The 20383-nt window shown below is 47.4% G+C and overlaps 1 protein-coding gene across 1 annotated transcript; it reads left to right on the forward strand.

Moving 5' to 3' along the window:
• The first annotated feature begins 7026 nt into the window (after positions 1–7026).
• LOC123376356 (toll-like receptor 2) lies at positions 7027–10463 on the forward strand. Its single transcript, XM_045028277.1, has 2 exons — positions 7027–7279; positions 8719–10463. The coding sequence occupies exon 2, from the start codon at positions 8729–8731 to the stop codon at positions 10076–10078; it is 1350 nt and encodes a 449-aa protein (XP_044884212.1). The 5' UTR covers positions 7027–7279; positions 8719–8728; the 3' UTR covers positions 10079–10463.
• Positions 10464–20383: the final 9920 nt, after the last annotated feature.

Genomic DNA, 20383 nt, shown 5'->3' on the forward strand with positions numbered 1-20383 from the left:
AAAGTTAGTTTTTCTGCTTTACCAAGCACTAGGGCAGTTGCCGCGACAGCTCGCAAGCAAGCTGGCCACCCCTTGGCAACTTGATTCAGCTGTTTAGAGAAATATGCCACAGGACGTTTTTAAGTGCCTAATAATTGAGTAAGCACCCCTAGAGCCACTTCCTTCCTTTTATGCACATACAGTTGAAACGGCTTAAAGATGTTTGGGAGACCGAGTGCCGGGGCTTTTATTTGCTTTTTTTTTAATACTTTAAATGCCTTGTCAGCTTTTGAGGACCAGTGAAAGGGGTCGTGATTTATTTTTTTAACACATTTATACAAGGGCTTAGCCCACAGTCCGAACTCTGGGATTCATATTTTGCAAAAGCCTGCCATGCCCAGAAAAGCCCTGAGCTGTTTACGATTGCTTGGGACAGGAATTTGACAGATTGCTTCCTTCCTCTTGTTTGAAAGCTGTCTTTTTCCCTGTTTTATGTGAAATTTTAAGTACTGTACTTTTGAGAGGGCAATTTGAGCCTTGCTCTGAGCTACCCGGTATTTTCTGAGTCCAACAAAGTTCAGGAGGCTTACAGTGGCGTGGAGGCAAGGGGTTAATTCCACCGCCCCTATTAACAGGTCGTCAACATACTGCAGGAGGAGAATCCCGTCTGGAATATTTCACTTCTCCAGGTCTTTGGCCAGAGCCTGGCCGAAAAGCGTAGGGGAGTTTTTAAATTCCTGAGCTAAAACAGTCCAGCAAAGTTGTTTCTTAACCCTTCGGTCGTCTTCCCACTCGAAGGAGAAAATTTCCTGAGATTGTGTGTCGACCGGAATTGTGAAGAAAGCATTTTTCAGGTCTAGGACTGAAAAGTGGGTGTACTGCCCTCCTATAGATGCCAACAGTGTATATGGGTTTGGAACAAGGGGGTGCAGAGTTTTAACCCGTTCATTAACTGCCCTCAGGTCCTGGACCAGCCGATAGGTGCCATTGGGCTTTCGAACAGGCGGGATGGGGGTGTTCCAGGCTGACTGGCATTCTCGCAGTACCCCGTACTTCAGAAACTGATTTATAGTTTCCTGCAGCCCTTCTCTGGCCTCCCTCTTGATCGGATACTGCTTGATTCGCACCGGACCTTTTTCTGGCAGGAGCTGAACCTTAATGGGGGTGTGATGTGCTGCCTTTCCTGGGACCCCCGATGCCCAAACTAAAGGAAAAACCTGGTCCTCCCACTGGCTTCACTCTGGGGCTTGCATGGCTGAGGGCTTAACTGCAAGAGTCATTATCCAGGCATTCTCTGGGGGCAAGGTGAGGGTGATTTTATCTTGGGTGAAGTGCAGGGTGGCACCTAAGCGACAAAGCAGATCCCATCCCAGTAGAGGCGTTGGGCAGTCGGGGAGGTAAACCAGCTTGTGGGAGAGAGTTTTGTCTCCCAAAGCACATTCTGCTGGGGCATACACTGGACATTTGATTCCTTTTCCTGTAGTGCCGACCACAGTGAGGGAATCTGCCACGAGCAGCTGGAGGGGTTGATTTACAGCGGTTCGAGCTGCTCCAGAGTCTACTAAAAAGTCTATTTCAGAATTTCCCACCCGCATTTTTACTCGGGGTTCCGGGGGCAGGATAGTCCGTCTTCCCTGACACCCCTAGTCTTGATTCTTTGCTGCCATCATAGGGGTATCTTCCCTCTCGGGGCACTCATTTTTCCAGTGTCCCTCCTTTCGGCATATGGCACACTGATTGCGACCCAAACGCCTTTCCTGTGAGCCAGGGCGCCCACGTCCACGACCTCTCATCCCCCGGCCCCTTCCACCACCTTCCTGAAACTTTCTCTTGTCACTGGCCTGTACTGCTGCAACCATCATCTTCACTTGCCTCTTTTCCTTCTCTTGCCTTAGCTATAACCTGATTCCTCTCCACTTCAGACAACAGGGTCCTCATAAGGATATTACAGTCATCCCAGTCAGGCTTGTGACTGGCAAAACATCCCTCAAAAACCGAAATAAACTTGCTGGGATTCGTGGAGAATTCCCCTGCCTGTGCCCTAAAGGCTGCTAAGTCCACTGGGTTAAAAGGCACATGTGAGTAAACTAGCATAGTAGTGGCCCGGCGCCCCTCCGCTTCCAGGCGAGCCACCACAGTCTCAGTAATCAACGGATAAAGTTCCACTGAAGGAGCAATCTCTGAAACCTGAGGCACCTGGTCTTTATACGGTGGGGGTGTAGGAGCCGAAGGGGACACCGACTCTGCCATTACAACCGGGGAGGGGTTCGGGGAACTAACAACAGTGACTGCCGAGCCTGTCGGAGTCAGATTACACTCTTGCAACAGATCTGACCTATCTCTCAACAACATAAACAACTGTGCATACATAAATTCATTCCACTTATTCATTCGCTGACAAAACAAAGCTAATTGAAGGATCGTGTTGTAATTAAGTGATCCCTCCGGTGGCCACCTTTCCTGGCCCTCTAGCTGATACTGAGGCCAGTTTACTGTACAGAATCTTTTCAGTTTACTTTTAGTCAATGGATCTTTTTCAAACACTTTCCAATTCATCAGAATGCATTCTAAGGGTGTACACCGTACCCTGCCTGTACTCTGTCCCTGCCCCATACCTATGGGAAGACACTGGGCGTCCCCAGGTCTTAACAGGCAAACAAAAGGTTAACAGCACTGGACTGTTCCTACCTTATCCACGAGACCAGTTCCCCACCGTCGCCCGCAGCTGCTTCTCCACTATCTGAGCGCGTTGCACCGTAGTGCCCTCCGGGGTCGACCACACCGCGTCTCCGCCGAGGCCCCCGATGAAGTCACCGGTGCGCGCTAGGCATCGGTCGTCGCCGCAATCCGTCGACCTCCAGGAGGGGTCCGGGCAAGGCTAAATTTAGCCTCAAGCCCACCCAGGGACGCCAAAACTGTTGCCGGCACAAAAGGCCTGAGGCTACAGCAACAGTGATTCGTTGCCCGGAGTGCCTCGCTCCAATTAGACACACCAGGGTGGAGAAGCAAAAAAAGTTTATTTGAGATCTCAAAGCACGTGCTCGGAGACACAGAAAGGTCTCAGATCAAGCACACCCCAGACAAGCAGCTCTCTGTCTTTATACATGATTTTAGCTAAGCATGTCTATTACCCCCAATGCCCAGCTCCCCCCTCCCTCCCCCTCTTCTCCCTCCTTTTTAGTTCCCATACAGCAAATACATTATAAAGTAGCAATTACTCTAAACAGGTTAGATCATACTTGGCAAAAAATATATTATCTCGTTAGTAACTTTTCTTGACCGGTCATTCTGTTTCACTCCCTTTAGCCAGGTGCAAGCAGGCTGTATAATTGCCTCCTGGTACTGATAACTAGTTGCCACACATTTCATTCTTTCCATCTAGCCTGTGGGGTTAATTAAAGTTTAAACATGGAAGCGGTTCAGACAAGCAGAGGCCTAATACAGGGAGCCTTCATTGGCACTGTCATTTTCCACCCCTCTGTCAACACTGGGCCATGCCTGGTGCCACCAACACTGGTGCCAAACATCCCCACATCTCCTGTTCAATAAAGAGCCACTAAGAAGCAACTGGTCAGACACATTCTCTCTAGCAATAATCATGCTAAAGATCTGACCTGTGAGCTAGACGGAGGATTTTTACTGTGGATAAACTACCTGAATGGGCAGGAGAGGCCCTTTAAACTACCCTTTGCTCTGTGTTTCCCTTGAAACACAAAACGGGCTGCCAGGGGACAGGACCCCTCGACATGGTGGGCCCTGACTGTTGGTCAGGGAAGCCCTGGGGATGTAGATCAGGAGGCTTCACCAGAGAACACGTTAGGGAATTGTGCTGCACTCCACTTTCTGCTTCTTTTCCTGGGCTCCTTTGGTGAACCGCACAGTCTATGGTGCTGCCTGTTAGCCAGGTGTTATTTGTGCCACTCCTCCCAAGAGTTTCTAGTCCAAATAGTGACTATGGGGCTCTATTACTGAGGGATTGATTCATGCCTTGAAACTCTTTTCTCAAGTAAATTCACCCTCACCACTGGTGATCATGAGGGAAGGGCTCTAGCTGTTTGCTCTATGTTTATGGTGCTATGGCTATTTCATGTTATTTCTAGCATTTGCCAGTAAATGTTCCCATCATAGGTGAGAGTCATTCAATTACATCAGTCAGGGATTTGGACCTTCAGTTATGGCAGAGAGAGGCTACCCCTGCTGAATATGTTGTATTGCTTCTGAGTCCAAGAAGGTATCAATGTGAGATTTCTAAGGATAGATACAGCACTGGACCCAAGGTTTAAGAATCTGAAGTGCCTTCCAAAAGCTGAGAGGGATGAAGTGTGGAGCATGCTTTCAAAAGTCTTAGAAGAGCAACACTCCGATGCGGAAACTACAGAACCCAAACCACCAAAAAAAAAAAAAATCAACCTTCTGCTGGTGGCATCTGACTCATATAATGAAAATGAAAATGCATTGTTCCGCACTGGTTTGGATTGTTATCAAGCAGAACCTGTCATCAGCATGGACAAATGTCCTCTGGAATGGTGGTTGAAGCATCAAGGGGCATATGAATCTTTAGCGCATCTGGCATGTAAATATCTTGTGATGCTGGCTACAACAGTGCCATGAGAACACCTGTTCTCAGTTTCCGGTGACATTGTAAACAAGAAGTGGGCAGGATTATCTCCTGCAAATGTAAACAAACTTGTTTGTCTGAGTGATTGGCTGAACAAGAAGTAGGACTGAGTGGACTTGCAGGCTCTAAAATTTTACATGGTTTTATTTTTGAATGCAGGTTTTTTTTACATAATTCTACATTTGTAAATTCAACTTTCATGATAAAGAGATTGCATTACAGTACTCGTATTAGGTGAATTGAAAAATACTGTTTTTGTTTTTTTTTACAGTGCAAATACTTGTAATCAAAAGTAAATATAAAGTGAGCACTGTACACTTTGTATTCTCTGTCGTAATTGAAATCAATATATTTGAAAATGTAGAAAACATCCAAAAATATTTAAATGAATGATAGTCTATTATTAATGGTGCGATTAATGACGATTAATTTTTTTAATCGTGCTGTTAATCATGATAAATTTTTTTAATCGCTTGACAGCCCTAGTTTAAACTCGCTAACAGTGCGATTAATGGCTTAGGTGGCAGGGGGCAGGAAGCGTTGGGAGGGAAGGGGAGGAGCAGGGATACAGTGCGCTCGTGAGGGGGAGGGAGAAGGAGGTGGTGGGGGGAACTTGGCTGCCAGTGGGTGCAGAGCATCCACTAATTTTTCCCCATGGTGCTCCAGGGCTGGAGCACCCATGGAGTCAGCACCTATGCTCTTGGGTACATCATCACCAGGAAACCCTGACCCAGTCAAGGTAATTTAGGTCAAAGTGCAGTTTTGGTGGCCCCTATAATTCACCGCGGATGGCTCATGGTTAGTTGGCAATGACGCATATGTAAGCAGAGTCAGGATGAGCCCCACCCTGACATCTGGTGGTAAATTATGGGGAGTGTGGAAAGAAGTTTCAAGTGTTTGCATTGGCATTTCAGTTATTTGCATTGGCACTCCCACCCCACTTAGCATACAGCACAGCAGCCTGGGATGGTTATTTTCACAGCTGTGGGATCCCCAATTTCGTTGTTATTGGGGCAGGAGGAATAAAATGTTGTCACCCTGATTAAGTAAATGAGGAACTACAAAACTGTCTTATGATAGAGGGTTTCATTATCAACTAAATAGCACTCGCCAGACAAGGGACATGGGTTCCAAAACCCAGTTAGGAGAGAGAGGCTGGGGACAGATATGTGTACTTGGTGGTATAGGCTCCTTTTGTGAGCCAGAAGCACCAGTTCCACCTATGCCTCTCTCCACTGTGGAATGTCAGAGTTAATTTTTGATTCCCTTAAGAATCTAGATACAGGTTACTGAGCTGAACTCACTGGCACTGGGGCTCCCCTACTAAGCTGGAATCACTAAGAGCTGAAATCACTGAAGAGCTGGACTTGCTGAGCTGAGAGCACTGAGTACTGTGCTAATGAGTGGGGGAGCCTGAAGCAATACTGTGGAGCAGAGCAGCTGGCAGAGCGGAGTGGAGCAGTTTGTGCAGCCACTGGGTGAGTGGAGCCAAGCAGCTCGTGAGGACGGCTGGAGCAGATCACAGGACAGCTGGTGGACCAGGACAGCTGGCAGAGTGGAGCAGCCCATAGAGCAAGCGGAGCTGAGCTGTTTGCGGGGACGACTAGTGGAAGCAGAACCCCACGAAGAGGCAGGGCAGTTGGCCCCGAACCACGTAAGGTGCCCCTTTCTACCCAGGCTGGGGAGGGGGACCTCTACAGAGAGACTCTTGAACTCTGGGGCTGCACTGACCCGGGACAGAGACTTTTGGATTGTGGGACTTTTGGGACTGTGGGTGATTTGGGGGTTGCTGGACTCAAGGGCCCAGAGAGAAGGACAAGGCCCAATTTGCTGGGGTGGGTCTTTGCTCACGGTTTGACCTATGAACTCTAGTTGAGGTATTTTCTTCTCCTGCTTGTTGTTTATCTCATGTAATTAAACCTTTTCTGCTACACCAAGAGTCTGTGCTTGTGAGAGGGGAAGTATTGCCTCCTTGAGGCGCCCAGGGGTGTGTGTAAGATTTTCCCAGGTCACTGGGTGGGGGCTCGAGCTGGTTTTGCATTACATTGTGGGGAAGGGACCCCTATGTATTGAACCCTGCCCTTGCTGCTATCGTTTCAGCCTGGCAGAGGAGTTACACATATATGAGCCCCACTTGTCTCCTTGTTCCCCTTGGTAGAGTTTGCAGGGCTAGCACTTAGAAAAACTACCTATTTACATGCAACTGGAGCAGACTGGAGCTGGAGTCAGACAAACCTAGAACCGTGCAATGCCATTTGGACAGAGGTACTTTTCAGAGGAGCAGCATGCTATAAAGAAATCAAAGCAAGATTTCCTTAGCTTCCTGGGCAACTGGAGCACAGGAAACCCAGTTCTCCCCCTTTCTGTGGCTTGGGCAGACCCACTGCTGATCCAGACAGCATTCTGGGCGTGGAGGATTTGGGTAGGATTATGAAATGCCTTACACCCATTAGTATTTCCCAACTGCAGTTCTGTTTCAGGAAACAGAATAGATTGGTGCAAAAGGAAGTAGCAACTGGGAAACTCTGTCTGACAGTGAGTAGTGGTTAGTGAAGGGTTTTGAGTGAAGGAGGGTCCCATGCAGGAGAGTAAAGCTGCTCACAAGAGAAAACCACTGACATCTTAAGGACACCCCGAAAGCTAAAGGAATCGAGCTGCTTCCTTGGCAGGAAAATATTGCAGGTGAGTCTGTAATGCTGATGAAATGTGATAACTCCCCCAGTCATGCAGGGGCACCCGAGAAATGCACCTCTGCAAAACAAACAAAGCATTCTTTATCAGCTTTAACCCTTTAACTGCTGGTACTTTTTGGACTGCCCATCAACAGTCCTGATCAGGGTCACTCAGTCACATAGAATAACCAGACCCTACAGTTTATAGCAAATGATCCCTCACCACTCCCCATGAGGTTGGTAGTTGTTAGAACTCCAGTTTGAGATATGGAAACTGAGGTATTGAGACGTGAACTAACCTTCTCAAGGTTGCGCATTGAGCCACTGTCAGAGCTTTGAATAAAAGAAGAGAGTCACTGACCCCCAGTCCTGTGCTCTGACCACTAGACCATACTTTCTCTTGTGTGATTTGCCATTTCTAACATCTCATCCTGCTGTGCCCTTGGGTTTCCCGGGGCACTTAATAGGAGGATATTCCCCAGCCTAGGATGTCGCAGCCTCCTCCGATGCACAGGATTCAAACTGGCACTCAAGCGTTGAGAAGTCCTTCGTGACTGGGTGGGACAAAGCAGCTTTCTTCACTGGAGGGGATTGTTGAGGGGTGGGAGATGGGCAGATTCCCATCCAAATGGGGCTGCTGGCAGGGTGAGGAACAGCTCTGCCTGTGAAGAGAAACAGGCTTTGTCTGAGGTGAAATGCCGACTCTTCTCCACTGGCTGCTACACGTTCACTGGGGTGGGGGGAATGAGGAATCACTGCTGGCCCTTAAACCAGATCTAGGTAAGAATCCTCATGAAGATACAATGTGACTAGAGACACCATGGAGCTGAGTAGCTTCTCCTGCCTTTGGGCAAATCTGAAGTTGGATCTAGGCCTGAACTTTGTGGCTCAGACCCATCTCTGGACTTGGCTGTGACATCTCCTAAAACTCGGGGGGCCAGATCCTCAGCTTAGCTCTGTTGGCTTCCAGGTTGCATGACTAGTAATAGAGGCCACCCACCTTCATCCCAGTGCCTTGGAGATGGCCTGAGCTAACAGCCCTCACTGAACAAGCACTCCATTACTGGTAGAAGGAACTGGGTAAAACATACCCAGCATTGAGGCTTTCCAGCAGCGCCAGCAAGCAGCAGATCAATCCCTGAGTCCAAGGCAGTAGCTCTCACCGAAGTCTGGACTCGCTTTCATCTAGCTCTCTTCCACCCTCATTCTCCCCCAGAGGTTGCTGTGCAGGGGGAATGCTCACGTGCCCTTCTATTGGTGCCCAATACTGGACTGAGGAGCAATGTGCTGTGAATAATCCTAGCCTTGTTCTGGTGCTTGTATTGCATGGAGCAAAGGCTATGGGGACCACCCCTTGCCTCCCATTGGCTTCATTGAATGTTACTTCCTGCAGCCCCAGCTCTGTAACAGCAAAGGCCTGGGCTTTACTCTTGCTCTTCTGTTTTCTAGGCTATTCATCATGCACATCACTCAGCTGTTTGTGGTTATCCTGCTCACAGGATTGAAACTCTCTGAGGTAGTAGGTGACTGCTCCTTCAATAAGTCCCAAAGTCACTGCACCTGCTCCCTTTTGGATCTGGAAAATGGGGGAAACCTCTTTCAGTGCTTACCTGCCTTTGCCTTCGAGCTTCGAGGAGGAAACTTGGAGAAATATGTAGGTTTTGCATCAAACACAGTAAAGCAACCAGTGCTCGACATTCTACAGACGCTGCAGGTGACCAAGATTGTCTTTGGAGATCTCCTTGTGCCAGAGGTTCTCTTGGCAGCTGTCATGAAGCTCACTTACTACATGCACATTACAGATATCGAGTTTGAAAGCTGCACTTTGCTTGGAAATGCCAGCTGGTTCCAGATGGACAGGTTGATTCTACCTGTCTCCTCATTACGCTTTCATAACGTGACCTCCGCCTCCCTGGCTAACAGAGACAAAGACTTCACCCACCTGAGTAGGTGGCTGGAGACCCTGCAGAATCTGACTGTGACACAGTCTCAGGTCACCTACATTCCATGCAGTATTGGCAAGGTTTTCAGAACCTTACGCTATCTGGATGTGTCAGAAAACCACCTCCAGGACCAGAGCATGAGGCCTTCATTTTGCCAGGGGGCTTTCCCACAACTCCAAGTATTAAAACTCCATCGCAACAATCTGAGCTCCTTCCACACCATGTGTGAAATGCTGCACCATCTGGAGAAGCTCGTCCACTTAGACCTGAGTCAGAATGACCTCCTGGCTATCCCCTCCTCCTCATGTCAGTGGCAGCCATCCCTCCGTATCCTCAACTTGTCCACCACGGGCTTAGATCATATCACCCTGCCTCTGCCCCCCAATGTTGAAGTATTAGATGTGAGTTCCAATAACCTTCATGCTCTAGACCTTGCACTCCCCTTCCTGAAGAAACTCCACCTGTCCAACAACAGGCTGCATGCTGTCCCCTCAGCCAAGAACTATCCTGCTTTAGAAGTCCTCAGTCTAGATGGAAACCTGATCTCGCACCTCCCAAGGGATGAGCTGCAGTCTCTGAGACACCTGCAGAGCCTAAGGGCAGGTCGGAATCTCTACAACTGTTCATGTGCGGGTGCCAGTGAGATCCAGGCCTTGGCGAGCATGGAGTCCTTGATGCCCGACTGGCCTCAGAACTACACATGTGAGTCCCCATCTCACTACCAGGGCACCCTAGTGAAGAATGTGCCTGCTTCAGTGCTGGAGTGCAACAAGGCCATTGTGATAATTCCTGTCACTGTACTTCTTGTACTGAGCTGCTTGGCTGGGATCATTTGCTTTGCCAGACGTAAAGCACGGTCTGGTTAAGCCAGTAGCTAGCCTTTCACTGCAAAGGCTCTGCCCTTCACAAGGCAGGACAGGGGCTGTAGAACATCACTGCCTGCAAATGCATATGATCTTGATTACCAAGTTGCATTAAAGCACTGCTGCCTGAGAGAGCTGCCTATCCTGGGGCTGCCACCCAGCCTAGTGGGCTAGGAAGAGCAGACATCTAGCCAGCTCCCCAGGAATAAATTGACAGAGACATCAAGTGCAGGCCGTTCCTTGAGGAGGGAACCCCTGAGCACTGCCCCCCATCCCCGCTCTGTGGGGATCATATGCTGGATGGTTGCAGACATCTGAGGTACCAGACAGGTTTTTGGCATCGCTTTAAAGCTCAGGTGTCAGGGGCAGCTCTAGCTTTTTTGCCGCCCCAAGCACGGCAGTCAGCAACCTTCGGCAGCTTGCCTGCAGGAGGTCCCCAGTCCCGCGGATTTGGTGGCATGCCTGCGGGAGGTTCGCCGGTCCCACGGCTTCAGCGTACCCGCTGCTGAATTGCCGCCAAATCCACGGGACCGGCGGATCTCCTGCAGGCAAGCCGCTGAAGGCTGCCTGACTGCTGCCCTCGCAGGGACCAGCAGGTGGCCCCCGTGGCTTGCCGCCCCAGGCACATGCTTGGAGCGCTGGTGCCTGGAGCCGCCACTGGCAGGTGTGATCAGAAAAGTAACTGTGCCCCACTGATGTTATGGGGCTCCCCATTCATGCTGTCTTGCAGATCCTGGAGCAGAGTGAGCAAGCCAGAAAGAGGAGACTGAATTCTTTATTCAAGCAGACTCTCTAGCTTGTAACCTCCACAAGTTAGTTGAATTCCTCTGTCTCCCAGCTGCCTCCAGTGTTCTCAGGAGGGATTGAATGTACTCCCTTCTGCCCTATTCACTTGGGCCAGCTCTACACACAGATTGTGTCCAGATAGAATTTACTAGATTACTTAGAGGCATTTTTTGTTTTGTTTTGTTTTGTTTTTTTACCAATATAATCATATTGGTACAGCTTTTAGTGTGGACACAGTTGTAGTGGGTATAAATGTGCTTATACTGATGTAGCTTATTCCCCGACCCATACTGGAATAAACTGGACCAGCATAAGCACTTTTATACCAGGATCACTGCATCCACTGTGGGGGTTGTGACACTGCACTGTATATGATTTTATGAAAATATGATAATGTAACTGGAATGCGCTTCATGCAAAAGGTCTCTTGTAAGGTATCATTACAAAGCTTATAATCTACTGAGTGTGGTCATCCTATTTGTAGAAATGTACCACTCTTGTATTTGAAACAAAAATATGAAATATAACTCTGAGAGCCTATTGTAATTATGCAAAGTGTGGGCCATTAATGGTGGTTTGGAATCTTGATGACTCCCATTAACCAGGACAATTGACTGCAGATGACTCTGTTTTACCTGTAAGTCTTCCTGTATATGTGTGTGCTGGCAAGTGGGTAATGAAGTCTTACAGTGACATGTGATCGTGTCATCTGAACTGGAATCCATCTTTAACCTGGTGCTTTTCCATTGGGGGGGGGGTAACCCAGAGGGACAAAGGATTCCCACCTTATTCAAAAGATATATAAGTGGGTGGAACAGAACAAAGGGGGTGGCCATCATGAGGAATCCCCTAGCTACCACCTGAGCTGGAACAAGGGCTGCACCAGAGGAAAGGATTGTGCCCAGACTAGGAAGGCATCCAGTCTGTGAAAGAAATGTATTGAAACATCTTGAGGGTGAGATCTTATCTGTATTCAGTTTTTTACTGTATTAGACATAGACTTGCATGTTTTATTTTATTTTGCTTGGTAATTCACTTTGTTCTGTCTGTTACTACTTGGAACCACTTAAATCCTACTTTCTGTATTTAATAAAATCACTTTTTACTTATTAATTAACCCAGAGTATGTATTAATACCTGGGAGGGCAAACAGCTGTGCATATCTCTCTATCAGTGTTATAGAGAGCGAACAATTTATGAGTTCACCCTGTGTAAACTTTATACAGGGTAAAACGGATTTATTTGGGTTTAGACCCCATTGGGAGTTGGGCATCTGAGTGTTAAAGACAAGAACACTTCTGTAAACTGCTTTCAGTTAAGTCTGAATCTTTGGGGCAAGTAATTCAGACCCTGGGTCTGTGTTAGAGGAGACGGGTGTGTCTGGCTCAGCAAGACAGGGTGCTGGGGTCCTGGGCTGGCAGGGAAAGCAGGGGCAGAAGTAGTCTTGGCACATCAGTTGGCAGTTCCCTAGAGGGTTTCTGTGATCCAACCCGTCACAGGGGTTATACACATTCACTATGTTAGTATAGTTAAAGTGGTACAACTTGTGTGGGGACAAGGCATTAGTGTTAGCTATAATAAAGGAAGTAGATTCTGCTCTCAGGTACACTGACTTACTCCACATTTTACACTCAAGTAATGAGAGCAGAATTTGGCCCAATGGACTCGCTTTACAAGTGAAGCAATTATTTTTCCAACTCTCAGTGCATGGGTTATTTTATTGACTATTATGCCTTTCTTTTCGTGTACTGCCTCCAAGGCCTCTGCTGTCTACAGAGACAGGCAGCCATTAGTGTTTAGGTGCCTAACTCCCATAGAAATTGATGAAGCTAGGCATCTGGTACCTGAGAGGATCTGGGCTGGCACATACAGCTCAGGGCAGTGTGTCCTAGAGGGGTACAGGGGCACACCCGGGGGGTGGGGAGCTCTCTCATGGGACTTTTCTTTGTATTTCCTTGTTATTGATTAACCTAAAATAAAAGCAGTCCAGACTGAAAGTGGATGGCTGCTCTCTGGAATGGAATCCAGCTGCACTGACTGTCTGAAAGTTCCCCATTCCTCTGCTGCTTACAGTGCCCTTGGGAGGGAAGAGTTTGCAGCTGGAATGGAGCTGGCAGCGTCGCTGATAATGCACGAGAAGGATAGACTTCTGCTCTCTCTCCCAATGCTGCTGTGGCTCTTAGAGGGTAAATAGCAGTGAGACTTGAGTGGCTGGGCCTGAGATGCCTAGGGAGCAGATCTGTGGAGCGGGAAGGTGCCAGTTTTACATAGTCCCTTTTTACCATAGCCCCATTGTACATGAAGGTCACATGCCAAACCTAGCATTAATAATAAATGAGTGCTGGATTGAAGTTGTTTGCCTCTTACTGCTGCCATAGAAAACGGGCTGTAATAACACCACCAGTGACTGCTCTAACTGGGTTGACAGGCTCCAGTGTCTGAATTGCTGCAGCATCCTTTGCTAAAAGCCTCACAATCATTGGGATACATTTCAGCAACATAAGAATGGCAGTACTGGGTCAGACCAATGGCCCAGCTAACCCAGTAGTCTGTCTTCCAACAGTGGCCGGTGTCATATGCTTCAGGGGGAATCAACAGAACAGGGCAATTTATTGAGTGATCCATCCTATGTCATTGAGTCCCAGCTTCTGGCAGTCAGAGGTTTAAGGACACCCAGAACATTGGGTTGCATCCCTGACCATCCTGGCTAATAGCCATTGATTGACCTATCCTCCAGGAACTTACCTACTTGGTTTTTTAACCCAGTTATACTTTTGTCCGTTACAACTTCCCCTGTCAACCTGTTCCGCCGGTTAACTGTGCACTGTGTGAAGACGTATTTCCTTATGTTTGTTTTAAACTTGCTGCCTATTAATTTCATTGGGTGACTCCTGGTTCTTGTGTTATGAGAAGGAGTAAATAACATTTCCTCATTCACATTCTCTACCAGTCATGATTTTATAGACCTCTACTATATCTTCCCCACCAGTTATCTCTTTTCTAAGATGAACAGTCCTAGTCTTTTTAATCTTTCCTCATATGGAAGCTGCTTTATAGTCCTAAACATTTTTTGTTGCCCTTCTCTGTACTTTTTCCAATTTAATAGATCTGTTTTGAGATGAGGTGATCAGAACTGCACACAATATTCAAGGTGTGGGCGTACCATGGATTTATACAGTGACATTATGCTATTTTCTGTCTTATTATCTATCGCTTTCCTAATGGTTCCTAACAGTGTGTTAGCTTTTTTGACTACCACTGCACATTGAGCAGATGGTTTCAAGAACTAGCCACAATGACTCCAAGATCTCTTTCTTGAGTGATAACAGCTAGTTTAAACCCCATTGTTTTTTATGTATAGTTGGGACTATTTTTTTCTAGTGTGGATTACTTTGCACTTAGTATTGAATTTCATCTGCCATTTTTTTACCCAGTCACTCTGTTTTGTGAGATCCCTTTGTAACGCTTCACAGTCAGCTTTGGACTCAGCTGCGTTGAGTAATTTTGTATCATTTTCAAACTTTGCCATCTCACAATTTACCCCTGTTTCCAGATCATTTATGAATATGTTGAACAGTACTGGTCCCCGTACAAATCCTTGGGGGAACCCCACTATTTATCACTCTCCATTGTGAAAACTGACAATTTATTCCTACCCTTTGTTTCCTGTCTTTTAACCAGTTACTGATCCATGAGATGACCTTCCCTCTTATCCCATGACTCCTTACTTTGCTATGAGTGTTTGGTATGGGACCTTGACAAAGGCTTTCTGAAAATCCAAATACACAATATCAGCTGGATCACCTATGTCTATGTTTGTTGACCCCCTCAAAGAATTGTAATAGATTGGTGAGGCATGATTTCCCTTTACAAAAGCCGTATTGACTCTTCCCCAATATATTGTGTTCATCTATGTGTCGTATAATTCTGTTCATTATTATAGCTTCAGTCAGTTTGGCTGGTACTGAAGTTAGGCTTACCGGCCTGTAATTGCCTCTGTAGCCTTTTTTTAAAATGGGTGTTATAGGTATTAGCTATCCTCCAATCATCTGGTACAGAGACTGATTTAAGCAATAGGCTATATACCACTTGTAATAGTTCTCCAATTACATATTTCAATTCCCTCTTGGGACCATCTGCTCCTAGTACTTCTTATTGTTTAATTTATCAATTTATTCCAAAACCTCCTCTATAGATATCTCAGTCTGGGACAATTCCTCAGATTTGTCATCTAAAAAGAATGGCACAGGTGTGGGACTCTCCCTCACATCCTCTGCAGCGAAGACCAATGCAGAGAATTAATTTAGCTTCTCTGCATAGCTATGTCTTCTCTGAGTGCTCCTTTAGCACCTTAATCAGCCCCACTGATTGTTTGGCAGACTTTCTGTTTCTGATGTACTTTTAAAAATTGCTGTTAGTTTTTGTGTCTTTTGCTAGTTGCTTGTCACATTCTTTTTTATTTTTTTTTTGGCCTGCCTAATTATAGTTTCACATGTGACTCGCCAGCGTTTATGTTCCTTTCTATTTTTCTCGGTAGGATTTGACATCCAGTTTTTAAAGGATGCCTTTTTGTCTCTAACTGTCTCTTTTACTCTGCTCTTTAGCCATGATGGATTTTTTTGGCCCTCTTACTGTTTATTTGGAGGGGGCGGGGGGATATATTTAGTCTGAGCTTCTATTATGGTGTTTTTAAATAATTTCCATGCAGCTTTTAAGGCATTTCACTCTTCTGACTGTTCCTTTTAATTTCCATGTAATTAGTTTCCTCATTTTTGTGTAGTTCTCCTTTTTGAAGTTAAAAGCTACTGTCACTGGTTTCTTTGGTATTCCCCTCCCTATAAGGATCTTAAATTTAATTACATTATAGTCTCTAATACCAAGCAGTTCTTGGACCAGATCCTGTGCTCCATGTAGGACTAAATCAAGAATTGCCTCTCCTCTTGTTTCAGCATAAGGTTTCGTGGGCTACAGCTCACTTTATCTGAAGAAGTGAGCTGTAGCCCACGAAAGCTTATGCTGAAATAATTTGTTAGTCTCTAAGATGCCACAAGTACTCCTGTTCTCTCCCCTTGTGGGATCCAGGACTAGCTGCTCCAAAAAGCAGTCATTAATGGTGTCTATAAATGTTATCTCTGCATCTCATCCTGGGGTGACATCTACCAGGTCAATATGGGGATAGTTGAAATCCCCCATTATTATTGGGTATTCTGTTTTTGTAGCCCCTCTAATCTCCCTGAGCATTTCACAGTCACTATCACCATCCTGGTCAGGTGATCGGTAGTATATCCCTATCCCATCATAGAGACCTGGTAGGATAATACACATGACTGGAATATTGGTATAGAAGGGTACAGCTTGCTCAGAAATGATTGGCAGGGAAAAAAGGGAGGAGGTGTTGCCTTATATATTAAAAATTATACACTTGGACTGAGATTGACATAACAGTTTTCAAGTATGTAAAAGGTACAAGGAGGAGGAAGATAAATTGTTTTTCTTAACCTCTGAGGATAGGACAAGACGCAATGGGCTTAAATTGTAGCAAGCGAGGTTTAGGTTGGACATTAGGAAAAACTTCCTAACTGTCAGCGTGGTTAAGCACTGGAATAAATTGCCTAGGGAGATTGTGGAATCTCCATCATTGGAGATTTTTAAGAACCCTAACCCTAACCCTAAGGTTACACAAACAACTGTCAGGAATGGTCTAGATCAGGGGTGGGCAAACTTTTTTGGCCGAGGGCCACATCTGGGTGCGGAAATTGTATGCAGGGCTGGGGCAGGGGGTTGGGGTGCGGGAGGGAGTGTGGGGTGTAAGAGGGGGTGTGGTGTGCAGGAAGGGGCTCAGGGCAAGGGATTGGGGCAGAGGAGGGGTGTGGAGTGTATGAGGGGGCTCAGGGCAGGGGATTGGGGTGCAGAAAGGGTGCAGGGTGCAGGAGGGGACTCAGGGCAGGGGTGCAGGAGGGGTGTGGACTGTGGGAGGGGGCTCAGGGCAGGGGGTCGGGATGCACAGAGGTACAGGGTGCAGCAGGGAGCTCAGAGCAGGGGGTTGGGATCCAGGAGGGGTGCGGGGTGTATGGGGGGCTCAGGGCAACGCATGGAGCCCTCTGCCCCTCCACCTGGGGGCCGCAGGGACCTGGTGCCAGCCGCTTCTGAGAGCGGTGTGGGGCCACAACTCCACAGGGGGCAATCCCGCAGGCTGGATCCAAAGCCCTGAGGGTCCAGATCTGGCCTGCGGGCCGTAGTTTGCCCACCCCTGGTCTAGATAATTAGTCCTGCCATGAGTGCGGGGGACTGAACTAGATGACCTCTTATTATTCTTATTATTGAAACATGGAATTTCTACCCATAGAGATACTGTGGTACAGTTTGATTCATTTAAAATTTTTACTTTATTTGACTTTATGCTTTCTTCCACATATAGTGCCATTCCCCCAGCAGCATGACTACTCTATTTTCCCGGTAAGTTTTATGGTGTCCCATTGGTTATCATCATTCCACCAAGTTTCTGTGATGCCTGTTATATCAATATCCTTATTTAATACCAGGCACTAAAGTTCACCCAGTTCAGTATTTAGACTTCTTGCATTTGTAAACAAGCACTTATACAATGTATCAGTATTTAGTTATCTGCCTTCCTGTGATGTAATTGAATGGGACTCTTTTTCATTTGACTGTTTCTCTTCAGTTTCTTCCTGTACTTTATCTACTTCTATCCTCTCCTCATTACTAGGATATAGAGTATCCCCTTTAATAAACCCTCCTGTAAGAGATGTCTCTGTCCAAACCGTGTGCTCCTTCTCACTTGTCAGCTTCCCCCCAGCCCTTAATTTAAAAACATGCCAGCAATCTGGTTCCATTTTGGTTTAGGTGGACCCCATCCTTCCTGTCTGGGCTCCTCCTTTCACAAAAGATTCCCCAGTTCCTAATAAAACTAAATTCCTCCTCCCAACACCATTATCTCATCCACCTATTGAGTCCCTCTCTGCAGGTCTGCTTGTCTAACTGACTCTAGGTGTGGAACTGGACGCATTTCAGAGAATGCTGCCGTGGACATCCTGGACTTTAATCTCTTACCCATCAGTCTGAATTTAGCCTCCAGGACCTCTCTCCTACCTTTCCCTATGTCACTGGTACCTACATGTACCACAACCACCAGCTTCTCCCCAGCACTGCAAACAAGTTTATTTTGATGCCTCAAGAGGTTCACAATCTTCGCACCTGGCAGGCTTCTCCTGGTCATCTCCTGGGCACTATGCAGTTCTCCTGGTCATCACAAACCCAACTATCTATATTTCTAATGATTGAATCCCCCACTATTATTACCTGTCTCTTCCTAATAACAGGGGTTCCCTCCCAATGGACTGGTATCTTCAATGTGAGAGGATACCGTAACATCATCTAGAAGGAGGACACCATCTAGCATGTGGAATAAGGGAAATAAGCAGGAAGCACTCAAAATGCTAGTAAATAAACACAACTATGACATAGTTGGCATCATAGAGACCTGGTAGGATAATACACATGACTGGAATATTGGTATAGAAGGGTACAGCTTGCTCAGGAATGATTGGCAGGGAAAAAAGGGAGGAGGTGTTGCCTTATATATTAAAAATTATACACTTGGACTGAGATTGACATAACAGTTTTCAAGTATGTAAAAGGTACAAGGAGGAGGAAGATAAATTGTTTTTCTTAACCTCTGAGGATAGGACAAGACGCAATGGGCTTAAATTGTAGCAAGCGAGGTTTAGGTTGGACATTAGGAAAAACTTCCTAACTGTCAGCGTGGTTAAGCACTGGAATAAATTGCCTAGGGAGATTGTGGAATCTCCATCATTGGAGATTTTTAAGAACCCTAACCCTAACCCTAAGGTTACACAAACAACTGTCAGGAATGGTCTAGATCAGGGGTGGGCAAACTTTTTTGGCCGAGGGCCACATCTGGGTGCGGAAATTGTATGCAGGGCTGGGGCAGGGGGTTGGGGTGCGGGAGGGAGTGTGGGGTGTAAGAGGGGGTGTGGTGTGCAGGAAGGGGCTCAGGGCAAGGGATTGGGGCAGAGGAGGGGTGTGGAGTGTATGAGGGGGCTCAGGGCAGGGGATTGGGGTGCAGAAAGGGTGCAGGGTGCAGGAGGGGACTCAGGGCAGGGGTGCAGGAGGGGTGTGGACTGTGGGAGGGGGCTCAGGGCAGGGGGTCGGGATGCACAGAGGTACAGGGTGCAGCAGGGAGCTCAGAGCAGGGGGTTGGGATCCAGGAGGGGTGCGGGGTGTATGGGGGGCTCAGGGCAACGCATGGAGCCCTCTGCCCCTCCACCTGGGGGCCGCAGGGACCTGGTGCCAGCCGCTTCTGAGAGCGGTGTGGGGCCACAACTCCACAGGGGGCAATCCCGCAGGCTGGATCCAAAGCCCTGAGGGTCCAGATCTGGCCTGCGGGCCGTAGTTTGCCCACCCCTGGTCTAGATAATTAGTCCTGCCATGAGTGCGGGGGACTGGACTAGATGACCTCTCAAGGTCCCTTCCAGTCCTATGATTCTATGTCTGGTGATCATCTGTTCTTTTAAAATGAAGCATTTCCTGATCAATGATTTATTAATGCTTATTAGCATCTGTAGCCATGGGCCCTGCTCTGGGCAGTGCTCTGCTGTTACAGAGCCAAATATCTGTGGTTTATTTTTGGTATTATACTGAAGGCCACTCAAGTAAGGTCACATGGTTGCTCTGAGACCCCAGGACACTCAGACAAGGGAGGTATGTGTTTCAGGAGGCTTTCCCAGGAGCAACAAACTGATGGAATGCAACTGATGCTATGATCCTTGGAGGAGCTGCTCAGGGTGTGCAGCCAGGCTTTGCTAGAGGATAGTCTGTCTCTTGTTTAGATAGTCTTGCCTGGAAGAGTTTACAATCTCTTTGGTACAGTTTGTACAGGGTCTAGCATGGTGGAGCACTGATCCAGAGCTGGGGGCCCAGGACACTCTAGTGAGGCAAATGAATAACAGTAAAACTAAAAAGGAGGGTGGGTCATTAACTAATGAGGTTTGGAGGAGATGAGGTTTCTCCAGAGACTGGCACATTTAAGCCATCAGTTTGAATCCAGCCCAGTTCGGTAGTGACCAGAAGTCATTGCGTGGGGCCAGGGGAATGTGAAAGGAGTTGGGGGTGCCAATGGAGAGATGCCTGTCGTTACTGGCCCCCTGTTGCAGGGCCTCCCGGGGGGGGCAAGTGGGGCAATTTGCCCCGGGCCCTGCAGGGGCCCCCACGAGAATATAGTATTCTGTAGTATTGCAACTTTTTCTTACGGAAGGGGCCCCCGAAATTGCTTTGCCCCAGACCCCCTGAATCCTCTGGGCAGCCCTGCCCTGTTGGCTGTCACAGCAGGGGCCAAGCACTGAAATGAGCTGTGAAGTCTAAAGTCCCCTCTCAGCCCTAGAAGTTGCCCCACAGGGCTGGTTTGAGGCATCTCCAGGGGCCAGTGTGGGAGAAGATTGCTCTGCTTTTGGCAGTGCTGCAGCCATACAAGCAGATGACTTC

Source organism: Mauremys mutica, chromosome 8 (genome assembly GCF_020497125.1).
Source record: "Mauremys mutica isolate MM-2020 ecotype Southern chromosome 8, ASM2049712v1, whole genome shotgun sequence".
NCBI classification, from domain to species: Eukaryota; Metazoa; Chordata; order Testudines; family Geoemydidae; genus Mauremys; species Mauremys mutica.